This window comes from Pleurodeles waltl, chromosome 6 (assembly GCF_031143425.1).
Source record: "Pleurodeles waltl isolate 20211129_DDA chromosome 6, aPleWal1.hap1.20221129, whole genome shotgun sequence".
Taxonomy (NCBI): domain Eukaryota; kingdom Metazoa; phylum Chordata; class Amphibia; order Caudata; family Salamandridae; genus Pleurodeles; species Pleurodeles waltl.
In genome coordinates this window covers 646,743,722-646,760,235 of record NC_090445.1, presented here as the reverse complement: position 1 = coordinate 646,760,235, position 16,514 = coordinate 646,743,722, and the positions used below count along the sequence as shown (strand labels likewise).

The window sequence follows — 16,514 nt, the reverse complement described above, 5'->3', positions numbered from 1 at the left end:
AGGGGGTCGCAGGTGAAATTGCAATGGGTGCATGAGAACGGTCCTACCATGGAGCTGTGGGAAGTGCGCCAGCAGTGTGTTTGCTCTGGTGTGTGTTGTTGTGGTCACGGAGGATGGTGGAGGAGGACTGGCAGCATTCATTGGCTCCGGTGGTGGCTGTGGTGTTGCACTGGATGGTCATGGGGCCAGGGTTCCCGGTGCTGGGCATGGTCCAGTCACAGACAGGCATGCCTTGGCACACCTACAGCACTCCTTGGGCACGGTTGCACAGCGGCCTGCATTAAGTAGGTCCTGGGATGGGTGGGGCTTCTGTCAGCAGAAAGAACGGTGAGCAAGAAAACACAGGCAGGAAAAGCTGAACAATTTCCCTTAATAATACAGCAGCAACTGGGTCAGGCTGGGACAAGCAGGACATGGAGACCCCAGGCAAGTGGCAGGCTAGGTGCTCAAGTGCCTACTGGCAATTCTATCAACCACTTAATAATCTGTAATACATAACTAGACATACATATATTTTACCTTAGGCAGGATTATTTAATTTACATTTTATAAAAATAATTTTCATTTAATATATTCAAAATATTTCAACTTTACATTTTAATTAAGTTAATAAGGCTGTAAGCTTTTATAATGTTCTAAAAATATAATATATACAATTTTAAATTAAATATATTTTTAAATTTTAATAAAAGTCTACACCTCTCCCTATAGTTTACCATATGGAGATCTCCTCCCTGGTGGTGAAGACCTCCACCTACAGGTCCAAAGTTATTAGTAGTAACTTTAAACTATTATCCTTTATTTTTTTTACAAAATTATTAGATTAATATAAATATATTAAATAAAAACCTGAGTGGGAAGATTTAATTAAAAAACATCCCACTGATAGCAAAATATTTGTATTTCCTTTTTTTCCATAAACGTTAAGGTTACATTTCTTATTTTTAAATTAAGAAAGGTTATTAAAAAGTTTAAATAAATAATATTTATTTATATATATATATATATATATATATATATATATATTTATAGAAAGAGAGAGCGAGAGAGACACACGCAAATTACATTTCATTTATATACATTTTTGAAAAGTCAAAATAAATTATATTAATTTACCATTATTTTCTAAGAGGTTCTAGTTTAAGCCCCTTCCTCAATTATTTTCTATCGTTGGGAGTTGCAGTACCAGTACTTGGCCATTTGTGGTGCTGAAATCACTATTGCTCCTTTTTAGCTGCAGAATTTTACACTTGTAAATTTGGCTCCAGCCCATTTCAAAGGGTGTAGACATGTAGTCTTCATCTCTGAGGAACTTCACACTTGTAAATAGTGACTAGCCCAAACTGGTAAACGTACTCAAACGTTTAAGAGTAAATTCAGCCATGTAGATTTACCTTTGCCAACAGACCCACTTGTGCACTTTAAAAAAAATAAATCAAATTAAAAAAGACAGCATTTCCAAGTTACCTGTACATGCACCAGGCATATACATTTTTCTTTACCAGATATCATTGTTTTCCTTACTAGGTCACATACACAGTATTGCTGAAAAAAACTGAATGCTTTGATCTGCCATATAATCCATGTAGTGGAATGTTCAAGTGCATTTTTTAATTTAAGTGGGGTCATCCTCAAGCAGTGGCTTTTAGCACACAACCACTATTTATTGACTAAACCTGCTAAGTTTTTTTAATGGAATTAGGCTGGTTTTGCTTACCTCCAAATATCCCTTAATACATATTGTGCATCTTTAAAAACAGTTTTAGAAAAGAAGCTGAATGCTTGGAATATTGTACCCACTCTCTTGTGTTTTAATTTCTAATGCCCTGGATCTCGCTTTAGATGCAACCTTTGTACTTACCTTAAAGTCATTCAATATTATGTCTTTGACTGAGGTATTGTCACTGGTAATAAAATCGGATTTGTCTCTTGTCATTCAAGAAAGAAACTAAGAAATGTTACCAAGCAAGGGGTAAGAAGAATGTGAGCCTCTCAATAATATTAAAGGAGGAATATAAATGGTAACTTACATTTAGTAAGAGCAGTGTGACTTTAGCTCCTTGTAGTGGTGGTGTGTAGCGCTAACCTGTGCCCATACTGTAGGCCTTCAGCCTAGGCATGTGGTCCCAAGCCTTCCCTGCTTATCATTGCACTTTAAAGTGTGCAAGTGGAGACCTTCGCCTAAGGCTGCTGCAGCACCAGTTGTTTTTTTGTCTACACAAGGTGCTATACAGTGCTGTTGTGCACAAACAACAGACTTCAAGGGAAGCTTCACATCTATACTAATGCATTCTTGTAAATGTAAACATACCCAGTCTTTATTCACCTCAAAGACCTTCCAGGAAGACGTGGTCTAGACAGTTTTCCACAGTAGTTAGACACAGACTCTGAGCAGTCCCCAATAAAGCTAATGAAGAATATTAAACTTTGCACTGCACACAAAATCAGAAACTTATGAGAATTTTACTTTCATTGTAAGATCAGTCATTTGCCATGCTTCAGAGTAAAGGCGATAGGAGTTAGAAAGAAGAATGGACAAATTGCAAAATCTAAATGCCAAGATCTGGATGAGGATAATGTGGAATAATGAGATGTATAACATTAGAAGTGCAGAAGAAGTGAATAACTTAAATGGCCCCCAGAGAAGTGCCACATCTAGCACTGAAGGGTTCATATTCAGAGGATTATAAAGGGTGGGGAGAAAAAAAGTACAACATACATAGTCCTCAAATCTTCTTTACCAGACTCTTAAGTGGCTAAGAAGTGGAAGACAGATGAGTTGAGAGTGTAGAAAAATACAACTCATGAAATATCAATGGGCTACCCATTAGAAAGACAATAAAAATGTTCATTGAATATCTGAGACATTGTGAAGAACACATAATATTATAAGAGACTCACATAGCAAGTCAAGAATGTAATGTTCTGTTTAACAGAAAAAATGGGCTCAAGAGGTGATATGCGCAGAACAGATGTGCTACAAAGGGGTTGCGATCATAAGACGTGCTGTGAGCATAGATGTTTTAGAAACTACAGTGGACAAATTAGGTAGATGGGGTATAGCAAAAGGTTAAGGTTTTGATATATGCAGGAGACTATGATCCAAATATAGATGACCCAGAGCCTTTGAGATGTTTGTTTTCTGAATTAGTAGTATGTACGCCACCAAATATCATGGGAGGAACTTCAATACCTTGCTCAGCAATGAGCTCGACAGATCATCAAAACATTCTTGTTAGAAATTGGGTTACTGGTTGACTGAGGTGAGAGCCCTAATCAAGCAGCAACTACAATTCTAGTCAAAGTAAGGTACACACAAGCCCCAAATTAACCTGTGCTCAACCCCCTGGTAGCTTGGCACAGTACAGTCAGGCTTAACTCAGAGGCAATGTGTAAAGTATCTGTGAAATGCTTCACACAGTAAAACAGTGCAAACACCACACAAAAAGATCCCACACCAGGTTAGAACAATAGAGATGAATTAAATAAATAAAGCAAGATCAAAACAACAAAAATCCAATCAGTAAAACATAGTTATGATTTTTTAAAGAATAAAATGCAATATACCCCAATTACCTGTTAGGAATGGGGTCTCTACTTAGCAGAGGTATACAACCTTGTCCAAGTAGGGACCACAATCCTAGTCGGGGTAAGTCACACACAATCCAAGTTATCCTGTGCCCACCCTCAGGTAGCTTGGCACTGAGCAGTCAGACTTAACTTAGAAGGCAATGTGTAAAGTATTTGTGAATAAATCATAATGTAACAAAGTGAAAACACCTCAAAAATACACCACGGAGTTGTAAATAAATATATGACATTTATCTGGTTTAATTAAGGTCAAAACTATGAAGATTCAATAAGCACAAGTTGAGATTCACTTTTGCAAGATTAAAAAGAGTCTTAAATCTTAGAAATCAACAGTTGTCTCTTGTTTGCACAAAGTACCTGGTTCATGTAAAAAGTAACATGCATGGAGACCGCCGAGGAGGAGATGCGTCGAGAAATAGGGTGTGCATTGGATATTCTGATGCGGCACAGATGATGTGTCATTTCTTTCCATGCTGCCAGAGGCTTTCCGTTGATTTCCGGCCTCAGAAAACAGGAGGCAAGCTCAATCCAAGCCTTGGAGAGCACTTCTCAGCAAAGTCAGAGAGCAGCAGGGCAACAACAGGGCAGCAGTCCTTCTCAGCTAAGCAGTCCAGATGAGTCCTTGGGCAGCCAGGCAATTCCTCTTGACAGGTTGCAGGTTCAGGCCCAGAAGTGTCTGAGGTGGTGGGGTCAGAGGCCCAGTTTATATACCCAAAAATGCATTTGAAGTGTAGGAGACGCCAAAGAGTGGTTTTGAAGTGCACAAGTTCCCCTTTCAGTACAGGTCTGTCTGCCAGGGTCCCAGTAGGGGTGTTTGGCAGTCCATGGTATAAGGGCAGGCCACTAGCCTTTGAAATGTAAGGGTCAGGCCCTCCACCCTTCCAGCACAGGAAGACCCACTCAGTATGCAGATGAATGCACGTGTGACTGAGTATCCTGTGTTTGTGGTTGTCTGGGTGAAATGCACATGGGAGCTGTCCGCCAGCCCAGACATTAATTAGAGACAGGCTAAGGCACAGATGGATTTTAAGTGCAGAGAAATTCTTACTTCGTAAAAGTGGCATTTCTAAAGTAGTAATATAAAATCCAACGTCATCAATAAGCAGGATTTTCTATTACCATTCTGGCCATACTAAATATGACCTGGTTACCCCTTTCTGATTAGAATCTACCAGTCAATCAGCTTTTGAGGGTAGCCCTAATGCTATCCTATGAAAGAAGCAGGTCTCACAGGAGTGAAAAACGAATTTAGGAGTTTTACACTACCAGGACATGTAAAACACACATGTACATGTCCTGCCTTTTACCTACATAGCACCCTGCCCTATGGGTTACCTAGGGCCTACCTTAGGGGTGACTTATAGGTAGAAAAAGGAGGATTTAAGGCTTGCCAAGTACTTTTAAATGCCAAATCAAAGTGGCAGTGAAAATGCACACACAGGCCTTGCAATGACAAGCCTGAGACATGGTTAAGGGTCTACTTATGTTGGTGGCACAACCAGTGCTGCAGGCCCACTAGTAGCATTCAATTTACGGGCCCTGGGCACATGTAGTGCACTTTGCTAGGGGCTTACAAGTAAATCAAATATGCTAATTGGGGATGAACCAATGTTACCATGTTTAAGGGAGAGAGCATATGCACTTTAGCACTGGTTAGCAGTGGTAAAGTGTGCAGAGTTCTAAAACCAGCAAAAACAGTGTCAGAAAAGTGGAGGTAGGCAGGCAAAAAGTTGGGGGATGACCACCCTAAGGCTGTCAGGTCTAACAGTACCTAAATACCTAAAAGCATAAAAAACCAACTGCAACTATCTGGTTGCGCTGGACAAGGTCAAAGTCAAAAGTTCAAGCTGACCATTGTAGAGCTCTTGCAATCACACGTTTTGTGCCAGGAGTCTAGTTCACATGAAAGAAGATTGCGGGGTCAAGGATTGTGTCACTGGCGGTGGTCGGCATGGCACGAGGATCAGCCGGTGCATCGCAAATGGGTGGTCTGGAGCCTCACGTTGGCAAACCATGAGGCAATCGAAGCCCGCGATGTGAAGAGTGGCTTGCATTGATTTTCTGGTGCAAACAAGCCTGTTCAAAGCCACAAAGAGCCCAAAAACTTGAAATAAAGTGCTTGAGTGCCACACCAAGAACCCAGGACCTGAGAGGTGCCTCACAGGTGTCCGAAACTCATTAAAGACAGGTCCAGGAGCTGTGGAGAGCCTGTAATGTCCTGATTCTCGGATCAGGAGGCCAGAAGACTAGCCCTTTGAGTCCTGGGTTCAAGATGGAGTTACAGGTCCAGTTCTTCTTCTCCAGACGGCAGTAGGTCAGCACAGGAAAGGTAGCAGCTCCTTCAGCATAGCAGTCCAGGAAAGTGGCAGTCCTCTCAGCAGAACAGCAGTCCTTCTTCCTGGCAGAGTATCCACATGTTGAGAAGTGTACTGAAGTGGTGGTGTTTGAGGTCCTTCTTTTATATACCGGTGCCCTGATTCTGGAAGGTGGGAGAAGCTTCTAGACAGTGTCTTTCAAGTGCAAGGAATTCCAATCCTCCCTTGCCCTGGCTCCAAGTTGGCTGAAGTGACCATGCAGGGTTGTCAAGTCCATTCTGGGGAGGTCGGACACAGCCTATTCAGGTATAGGTTAGGCTGAGCCCAGGTTCTTCCTCACCTCCTGTCCGTGATGGCCCATCAAGTCACACCTAAGCTCCCATTGTGTGTAGCTGCTTAGGAGGAATACACAAAGCCCATTTGCCAACTACACTAAGTCATGTGATCAGAGACAGGCTGCAGGCACTAATTGGCTAAGGCAAAAACATGGCAACTTTCTAAAAGTAGCATTTTCAGAATTGCAATTTAATATCCAACTTCACCATAAGGTAGGGTTTTAAATTATTATTCCAGAGACATCAAACTTGAAGGGGCTATCAATTCCCATTTAGAAATTACACTAATAATTTGTAATAAGGCAATTCCAGTGTTATGCTATGGGTGACGTAGGCCTTACAGTAGTGAAAATGAATTTTAGATTGGAGGAAGGCAAAAAGTCGCAGGGTGGGGGGGTACCCTAAGGCTGACAGGTCAAACAGCCCTCTTATGAACACACCTACAGTAGCAAGGTCTTTTAAAAGAACAGCATAATACTCTGGCTTGTATAATGTCTGGCAAACACAGCCAGGGAAACAGAGAGGTTGTACACGTCACAGTAAAAAGTAAGTTCATTTTTCAGAACTGATTATTTGATGTTAGATCTAGTTCCTAAGGAAAGATTTTTAGATGCAAGGCATATACCAGCACATAAATCAGACAATGAAGCAATCTGTAGGGAGATAGCATCTGTGTCCAAAATCATGTGCTTCAGGTAGACATTGGATCGTTGGATATTAGTAGGTAAGGGAATAACACAAAAGCACAGAGACAGTTTGAGTGGTTTCTTGAGACATCATTTGAGAAGCTGTGCCATAAATAATGTCTGGATCACATATAAAACTGTCCTAGGAGTGATCATTTACTAAATGATCATGAAGGGCAGCTATGGAAGATCAAGAAGAAGAACTATTATTAACATAACAAATTAGAGGCTTAGCACAAAAGCAAGAAGGGGAAAAAGCAACTTGCAGCATTTTGCGTATGGGAAAAAAAGTGTTAACCTTTTAGCATGGAAGCCCAGAACCATAATCATAATAACTGTATTCAAGAGATCAAAGATGGGGATGAAAACAACAGTATTGTGGATGTAGAGTAAGAATTTAATAAGTGTTTCCATAATTTATACCAGCAAGAGATAGAAAGAGACCACATTAAGCAAAATAATGGTTCTCTATGCTAGATAAGGAACACCAAACTATGTTGAGCCATGAGATCACGAAGAAAGAAATAAGACGTATTCTAGGGGACTGAAGAATGGAAGGCAGCATGCCTCGATATTACAGCAGGAGAATTATATAAATGCATTAAGGAGAGTAATATTCCAGGCATGAAGTGATTGTTTAATGCAATTTTACTCAAAGTTATGCAGGTCCCAACACCTTGGGAGGAGAAGACGACAACACAGATGTTTAAGACCAATAAAAAGTATAAAAAGCTGGGAGTTTTATTAACCTATTTCAATATGAAACATAGACTATAAAACATTGCCTTAAATATTAGGAGAAAGGTTAGCACTGCTTATAGGGAAATTGTTCAATGACTATCAAAAAGGCTTTATTTTCAGGAGACAGCAACAACGCATACTAACTACAATTGACTGTTGGCCTCACATTAAAGAGTTACATTGACTGTGATAACCTTAGACACGTGCAAGGCTTTCAATAGGGTCAACTGGACCTTTGTATGAGAATGGCTTATTAAATCTGTCATCCAATGTAAGGTTATGAAGGCAGCTCAAGCCCTTTATATATTCCCACTGGAAGAGTTCTAATGAATGGCAACCTTACAAGAGAAATCTGGCAAAGAAGAGGAACACCACAGGGTTGTCTTCTGTTACTGCTGCTCTTGATACATAGAAACATTTGTACAGCTAATTCAAAAAGACCTATATATCAACCCCTTCAAATTTAAGGGATGAAAGAGGAAAATAGTAATATAGGCTGATAATTTAGTCATTTATAAACCGGAGCCAAACCAGACAAAATCACATGTTGAGAGACTGGCAAATTAGTTTGGGGACTTTTCAGGACGTAAGCTGAATGAAGAGAAAACAGAGGTTATGGAATGGACTATAGCTCCTGAGGATAGTACTAACATTAGGTCTGAGGAAATCAAATATTTTGGCGTAAGTATTATACAGCACACAACTGATAATCGGCTCAGAATAGTAAAGTGTAGTAGGCCAAAATTTGAATAATACTGAAACATAACGCACTAATGTCACATAAAGCACAAGGCGTTCCACTCGTTCTGAGCACAAGGAATATCATCAATTGACAAACGGGACGCTTATTTCTCCCACTATTCACTCACAGAATTCATGAGTACGAGTTGATCATTGGTTAGACTGGAAAGCACTATCACTTTCACATGCTGCCAATGACAAAGTCTGACAGTGATCTTCAATTATGTCTATAACGGAGAATAGCCCTACTACACATAAAATGTGGGGAAAACTTGAAGGAGAGGTCTATCCTCAATTTAACTGATTTGAACATCTTGATGAGCAAAATGAAGAGAAACCCATACCTTAAAAAGAAACATATCTCTGCAAACTTCATCTTCCTATAGGGTGATCACAACCTTGCAATGTGATTATTTTCTTGCAGAAGGAATGTCTTATATTGCAAAGGTGATAGGCAACCATCAACCAGATGTAACTATGAAAGTCAAAGAATACTTCAACACGAGAACTAAAACCTCCTTCATGAGTAAGGTCAACACAGATCTACAAGTTCAATTAAATGGAAAAAAAGCACCTCACTTGCCAAATGATCTTTAATCATTCTATAACCTCAAGTTGAGGTATTCTGAAGTGGCTTTCTTTCATCTTTTAAAAGAAAAGCAGTGAAACCAATAGATCAGATCTTTAGTTAGTCAATGAGATTGCCACCCAACCAATCAATCAGTTACTCAGACTGTGCCACTGGTGATGCTAGTTAGTTGGTACTTTACAATTATTACACATAAAAATTATTTTTAAGTTTATTTTCAAATAATGAATTATTTAAGGATACAGAGTCTAGCCCAGGTGACTGATACAGCTGAAATGGCTTTTTGGTTTCATTATATTGCATGATTCATACTATCTGCCATGTGAGTAACTTTACATATTACAAACTTAGGTGATCGAAGTGCCCATTACAATCAAACAAAGCCAAACAAAACAAAGACAAAGACAAATAAGAAAGGGTTTAAGGACATATAACTTTTTTGAAGAGGAAGCATTAGTGAACAAAGGTACTGGCTGAAGAGAACAGACTTTAGGTTTGTTCTGAACTGGAGGAGGCTAGCTTAGATTCAGTAAGACTGAGATTCAGAGAGAAGAGAGGTGTCCATAACGGATGAAGATTATTCCATATAGGTATTGATTATATTGGTTTAGTCTTGATGCATCCTTACTTCTAAGGTCTCACAAACCACCTGGAGGCATTCAGTTGGCAATGAAGATGGATGGGCAATTGGAGGTGCAGAGCCTTAAAAATCAAGCTGGAAATCTGTAATTTGATTCTTGCTTCCTGGGCTGGACAGTGCAGTTCTATAAGCACAGAGGTAATATGGTTGAATTTCTCTGCTACAGGCACAACTCTTTGGGCCAAGTGCAGAATGGCTTTATCACGTGTTTTAGATATGCCCAAAGTACCCAGTTCTAGGGGTCATTTTAAGAGATGAACATGGCTTCAACCACTAACAGAAATGATACAGCCGAAGACATTTAATTTTTTAGGTGGCATAGGAAGTGAACCTGAAAGTAATTTTAATGGGTTTAAAGTGTGCATTCATTTATAGAGGAGGGTTGCATACCAAATAATTTGACTTCCCCAGAATGTCATGGTACCTAAATGTTACCTATGTCAGACTAGGTTTTACTTCTGTTCTGCAAAAAAGGTTTTAATGTTGTACTATAAAATCATTTTAAAAATGACATTTGTATTCCTACCTTTGATTACAATTTCATCAGGAACGGAGAGCAGACTTTTCCTCCTACTAGAAACAAATTCCAGTTGTTCCAAAAGGTTGCTGTCCCTGCTACAATCGGAGTCATAATCCTAAATAATAACATAATTTTGATTAAAACAATATAGTCAACTAATGCAGGAGGCTATCAATGTACATATTGTACAGATAAGTTATCTGTTGTATACCAGAGTACTAAATCAGAAATGAAACTTCAAATTGGTATTGTGTAATAACTGTTCAACCATACAGGTATAGCTTACAATCCTTTCCCGGTACTGAGGAAACATAAAAAAACACAAACATATACATATATGTTGAATTAATACTGTTATACTGAACTACGTGCTTAAATCTTAAATATTCACTCAATTTTAGTACAGGCGTCCCCCACTAGACCCAGCCAGCTCGTAATTGAAATAACAGTAATATCGGGTCAAGCCTTATAGTTAGGAGACTAAGGGATAAGTGTACCAGAGTTATGAAAGTGTGTAACACAGTTCTTCTTAGAGATTCTTCCCGATTAATAATAAAAACATACTAGCAAGCTTATTGATTATGCCTATACATTAAAAAAGTGTATAAAACAGAATTCAATAATCTCCCTCCCACTTGCCTGTTAAAACAAAAAACAGTCAATTTATGTGAGTTTTAGACAGGAATAAATTGTCCTATTGCAGCTAGTTCAGAGTAATTAGAATTATTACTGTCACCGACAACCTCATAATAGCAGTCACCTTGAAAAACTGTGGAATCAGAGGAAAAGCATAAACAAATGTCACAGAAGAGTATCAAAAGAGACCTCTACTTGGACCTGTCTCCAAACCTAGATGCAAAGTTTCTATATTTTCAGGACTGGCAAACCAATAAATGTGAAGAGATCTTAAAGGCATGAAAACCCCCAACAGAAATCATAGTTCAGCTTGTGTTTTTCCATGGGGTGCCTGCTCAGTCGGTTCACCTTCCAATTCTGTAGCCCTGGGAGATGCAACATCATTTGAGTGATGCTCCCTGCCAAACTTCAGTGTCAGATTAATCGTTCCTCACTTGATAGATCCCTGGTATCCATGCTTGTTGGCATTAAGCATTGCCAAAGTTTTGTTCGTCTGATAAAAGATACAATTTGCAGAGACCAGTTGTAGGAAACACTAAGGACCCGGTAGACGGTCCTTGGTTCCCACATTTTGTTTTTATTGGCAACACTTACCTGAACAAAAAGATTTTCTGTAAGGCTCCCCTCTCTTCAATGAAGCATCCATCTTGGTGTTTTGCATCACTAAAGGTTTCTGGCAAAGAATGTATGGCTTTGTCATACAAACTAATTTTCCCTCCAAATTTCTTGACATCTTGGGCAATTGTTCTTCCAGACTGATGGAGGACATCGAGCTGCCCAGAAGGGAGGATATCTATTTTTCTGTTGAAGATGGATTTTTCTTCAAAAGTGCTTTGTATAGATACTGACCAATTGTGTTTGTATAGATGATGCATTTCATTAGTTGAGAAGAATGAAGACTTGCCTGAAATACATTGATCTGGATCCTCAAATTCTGGAGAGGAGTGAGAGTAGTCTTGGGTAACCTGGTATATTGTGTCTCAGTTTTTATGTAGAATTGGCCTTATTCAACCAACTGTCCTCAATATTCACTACTGACATCCATGATCTGCACTTAGATCACAATGGCAGCAAGACTAAGCGTAGAATGGTTATAGACTATGGAGTGGGGCCCAGTCTCTCTTCCTACTAGTTACAGCACAGCGTACTTACCAGTCATAAATGTAAGGAGCCATGATGGCCTTATTAAAAAGTAGGAATTATTGTAGGAATATGTAACTCCCCACACAATTCCACTGTTTTTCCTCCTCTTTGCTAGTATTTCACAATTGCATTTTGTCTGTTTTAGCAGTTTAAATCTCAGTGTTAAATAAACTAGATACTTAACTGCAGATCTCAGTGCCAATTGGGCTACAAACGAGTGCCTTACTAGAATTCAGAGGTCATTTTTAATAAGGACCTAGAGTGTTAGAGTGATTCTGAGAATTAAATTAGTATCAAAATCTTGACATTTGAAAACAGTACTCCAACATGCCCTAACATTTTCCACTGGGATCGCTCAGCTTTGAACTTTTGCTATTCTGACAATCTAAAGCTATTAACATGAGTCAAACACATGAGCCACTATCCTTAAAAGAATGGATTTTCTTGCCCTTTCTTCAAATAGTCCCTGCCATCTCTTCACCTGCAAAAGCTCTTTCAAAACCATTACAAGCTCTGTATTTTGCCTAGGGGTGGTTCAGAGAGCCAAGCTGCTAAAACAATTCCCCTGTCTACCTTCTCTGTGGGAGGGTGGGATTCTCCAGAATGCCCAAATAAATATGTCACAATACAGTGGGAAAATACTTACTTGCAATGGGCTTGAGCAAACCCATTGCAACAAAGAGTGGTATAAGCAATACATTGGGTAGAACTTTGATGTACACCCCGTCGCCAAGGTGAAATGTTGCATAACCCTCAACAAGCCCTGTCTATTATAGAAGTAACAGCTGTAAATTAAAAGACACAGGGGGTCATTATGACCCTGGCAGAAGGCGGAGAAGCGGCGGTAAGACCGCCAACAGACTGGCGGTCTTTTTTTTTAAATTATGACCATGGCGGTTACCGTCATGGTCATCCGCCGGTTCTCTGTTCCACCCGCCGGACTGGAGACCAGGGTCTCCAGCCCGGCAGCCGTCACTATACCGCCGGCGGTATTTGGACCCAGCTGCCCGCCATGGATTTCATGCGGTTTGAAACCGCCATGAAATCCATGGCGGTAAGCACTATCAGTGCCAGGGAATTCCTTCCCTGGCACTGATAGGGGTCACACCCACCCCCCACCCCCACACTGACTCCCTCCCCTCCACCCCCCACCACCCCTGCCACCCCCCAAAGGTGGCAGGAACCCCCTCCCCACCCCAACCCCCAACATCACAGCACTCATGCACACACGACACGCACGCAGGCACCACCAACACACATACTCGCACACACACTGACATACATGCCAACATCCACACAGACAGTCAGACACGCACACCCACATTCAAACATACACGCACACATCCATACAGACATACCTACATGCACTCATTCCCAAACACACGACACCCCTGCAAGCATACACGCACTCACACACCCCCCTACCCCCTACATACACACATGCACACCCCCATGCACGCACACAACACACAACACCCCCCTCCCCTCACGGATGATCGACTTACCTGGTCCGACGATCCTCCGGGAGGGGACGGGAGCCATGGGGGCTGCTCCGCCGACACCACACTGTCAACAGAACACCGCCACGCTGAATCACAGGACGTGATTCGCTGGGTGGTGTTCTGTTGGCGTGGCGGTGGAGGTGGAGCAACCTCCACTTCCCCACCGCCCGCCAGTATGGCTGTTGGCGGCTCTCCGTCTGTAAAAGGACGGAGAGCTGCCAACGGTCATAATAGGCCGAGCGGCAAACCGCACGACGGTCCCTCTGCGGTCTTGGCAAATGACCCCCACAGTCTTGCTTTTGGGACCAATGAGTTGATGGAAAACAGCTCATCCTAAGGAAAGAAAATATGGCAACAAAATTACCACCATGATGGAATTCAACTGGCTCCTATTGCCAGTGAAAAAATGGGTTATTGGTTGACTCAGGTGTGAGCCCTGTTCAAGAAGCAACCACAATTTTTGTTATGGTAAGGCACAATTAAACCCCAAATTAACCTGTGCTCACCCTCTGGTAGCTTGCCACACAGAAGTCAGGCTTAACTTGAAGGCAATGTGTAAAGTACTTGTGCAACACTTCAAACTGTAAAACAGTGGAAGCACCACACAAAAGGGATCCCACACCAGGTTAGAAAAATATAACTTAATTTAATATATAAAACAAGACCAAAGCGACAAAAAATCAGATAAGTAGAACTTGAGGTATACATTTTTAAAGATTAAACTGTAACACAGCACTTAGAAGCCAAAAACGCCAACCAGGGATATGTGGTCACATGGGATTGGGACAAAGTCAAAAGTTCAGGCTGACCACAATGGAGCATGGGCCAACTAGGGGACCCTGTTGGGCCCGCTGAACAAAAGTACCTTAAATCTGTGTTGCAGAGTGAAGAGTCAGTTCCGAACCACGCAATCAAGGGGATCCATTGTCTTTTCTAATCAACAGCAACAATGAGTCGCTTTTGAGAAATGGGGAGGCTAAGAAGTAGAGTTTTAGAGTTTTCATTGAGGTTGCGTTGCCGGGGATGCAAGGACCTTGCACTGAGAAAAGCATTGCAGTGCTGGTTCCAAGGGCGATGCACTGGTGTTGAAATGCAAGGGACAGAGGGGATGCGATCCAGGTTATACCGCTTCCGGCCCAGTCGGTAGAGATGATGCATAGATATTCTCCACACAGCAGGGCGATATGTCGCTTCTGCTCCCGCAGCAGAAGATGTCTCAATTCTGCTGGAGCAAGCACTTCAGGTCCACTTCCAAGGCTCCAGGCCTGGGATGGAACCACCTAGCAGGAGAGACTCACAGGTGGCAGAGTCCAGGTACAGGATCAGGGTGGCTAGAAGCCTGCTATGTCCCTGAGACTTCAGATCAGAAGGCCAGCCAGCTAGCCACTGGAGTCACTCTGGGCTCTGGATTGGAGAGATGCAGGTCCAGTCCTTCTCAATCCCAAGTAAGCGGACAGCAGGCACAGGTCAACACAGTAAAGCATATGTCCAGCAAACAGCAGTCCAGAAGAGTGGCAGGCCTTCAGCAACATATCCACAAGTCCAGAGGTGTACCTAGTTGGTGATGTCTGAGGTCCAATTCTTATACCCTTTGGTGCCTTTGAAGTGAGGTGACTTCCAGGAGATGCCTTTCAAGTGCACAAATGTCCTGCCTTTCATGGCCTGGCCCCAGACTCACTACAAGGGGTTATACAGTCCTTTGTGTGTGGACAGGACACAGCCTATTTGGTGTAAGCGAGGCTGTGCCCAACTCCTCCCTCCCTTCCTGACAGGATGGCCAATCAAGGCCCATCAGGTCACACCTAAGCTCCCACTACGTGTGGATGTCTAGGAGGAATACACAAAGCCCAGCTGTCACCTCTCCCCAGACATGTGATGAGGCAGGCAGTAAGCACCAAATGGCTTAAATAAAAGAAAAATGAAAAACTTTCTAAAATGTCATTTTCGGAATTGCTATTTAAAATCCAACTTCACCATAAGTTAGGATTTTAACTAGTCGTTCCACAGACACCATACCTGAAGAGCCTTTCTTCCAGATTGTGAATTCACTTAGAAAATGTAATAAGGTAATCCCAATGGGAGACAGGCCTTACAGTACTGAAAAACGAATTTAAGAGTTTTTCAGTACCAGAATATGTAAAACCTAAAGGTATATGTAAAACTTTTTAAATACACTGCATTCTGCCCTTGGGACTGCATAGGGCCTACCTTAGCGGTGAAATTTGTACGAAAAAGGTCAGTTTGGACCTGACAAAGGTTTATTTTGTCAGGTGAACATGGCAGTTTAAAACTGCACACACACAGGGTCTGTAGTGGCAGGTTGCGACGAGTTAAGTGGGTAGCAAAATCAGTGCTGCGGACCCACTACTAGCATTTAATTTAAAGGCTCTGCGCACATCCAGTGCAATTTTCTAGGGACTTATAAGTAAATTAAATTTGCCAATTTGGGATAAATCAATGTTACCACATTTTAAGGAATATGCACAAGCACTTTAGCACTGGTTAGCACTGGTAAAGTATGTTGAATCCTAACAAAAACAAAAACAAGGTCAGAAAAAACAGGAGGTCTGAATGCAAAACGTTGGGTGAAAACACACCAGGGATGACAGGTCTTACACCAGCCTTTGTCATCTTCTCGGCCAGCTGCATAATGTACAAAGCCATCACGACCAGCAGCCACATCTATCTGACTGACAACTCACCATCTCCCTTGGCTCTGTGCAAACTCACAAATAAGACTCCAGACTAGAGATGAAGAAGACCAAAAACAAGGCAAAGAAAACAGGCCTTTTCTGTCTATGCCCACAGGAACTAAAAAGCATTCCAGGATCCAACAATATGTTCTCAACTCAGCTCATATTTTGAAAATACCTAAATGCACACATTTAAAAAAATACATCACAATGCAGTACCAGTACACTTCCCTCTCAGAAACCAGCGACCCCCTCCATTGGCTCATTAACAGTACTTTTTGCCTTTTACATTGTACGGCACTCTGCTGCCTTTCAGATAGGTTCATATTATGCAAATACCATACATACATACCAAAAGAGTAAAACAGGGATTTCAGAGAAG

At 41.4% G+C, this 16,514-nt stretch overlaps 1 protein-coding gene across 1 annotated transcript in view; it reads right to left on the bottom strand.

Moving 5' to 3' along the window:
- The window catches only part of LOC138302013 (transcription factor Spi-C-like), a 46,008-nt gene that overhangs the window by 13,161 nt on the left and 16,333 nt on the right, over positions 1-16,514 (bottom strand). The window contains exon 4 of the mRNA XM_069242434.1: positions 10,165-10,273. Coding sequence (XP_069098535.1) covers positions 10,165-10,273 — 109 coding nt within the window. The remainder of the gene's footprint in view (positions 1-10,164; positions 10,274-16,514) is intronic.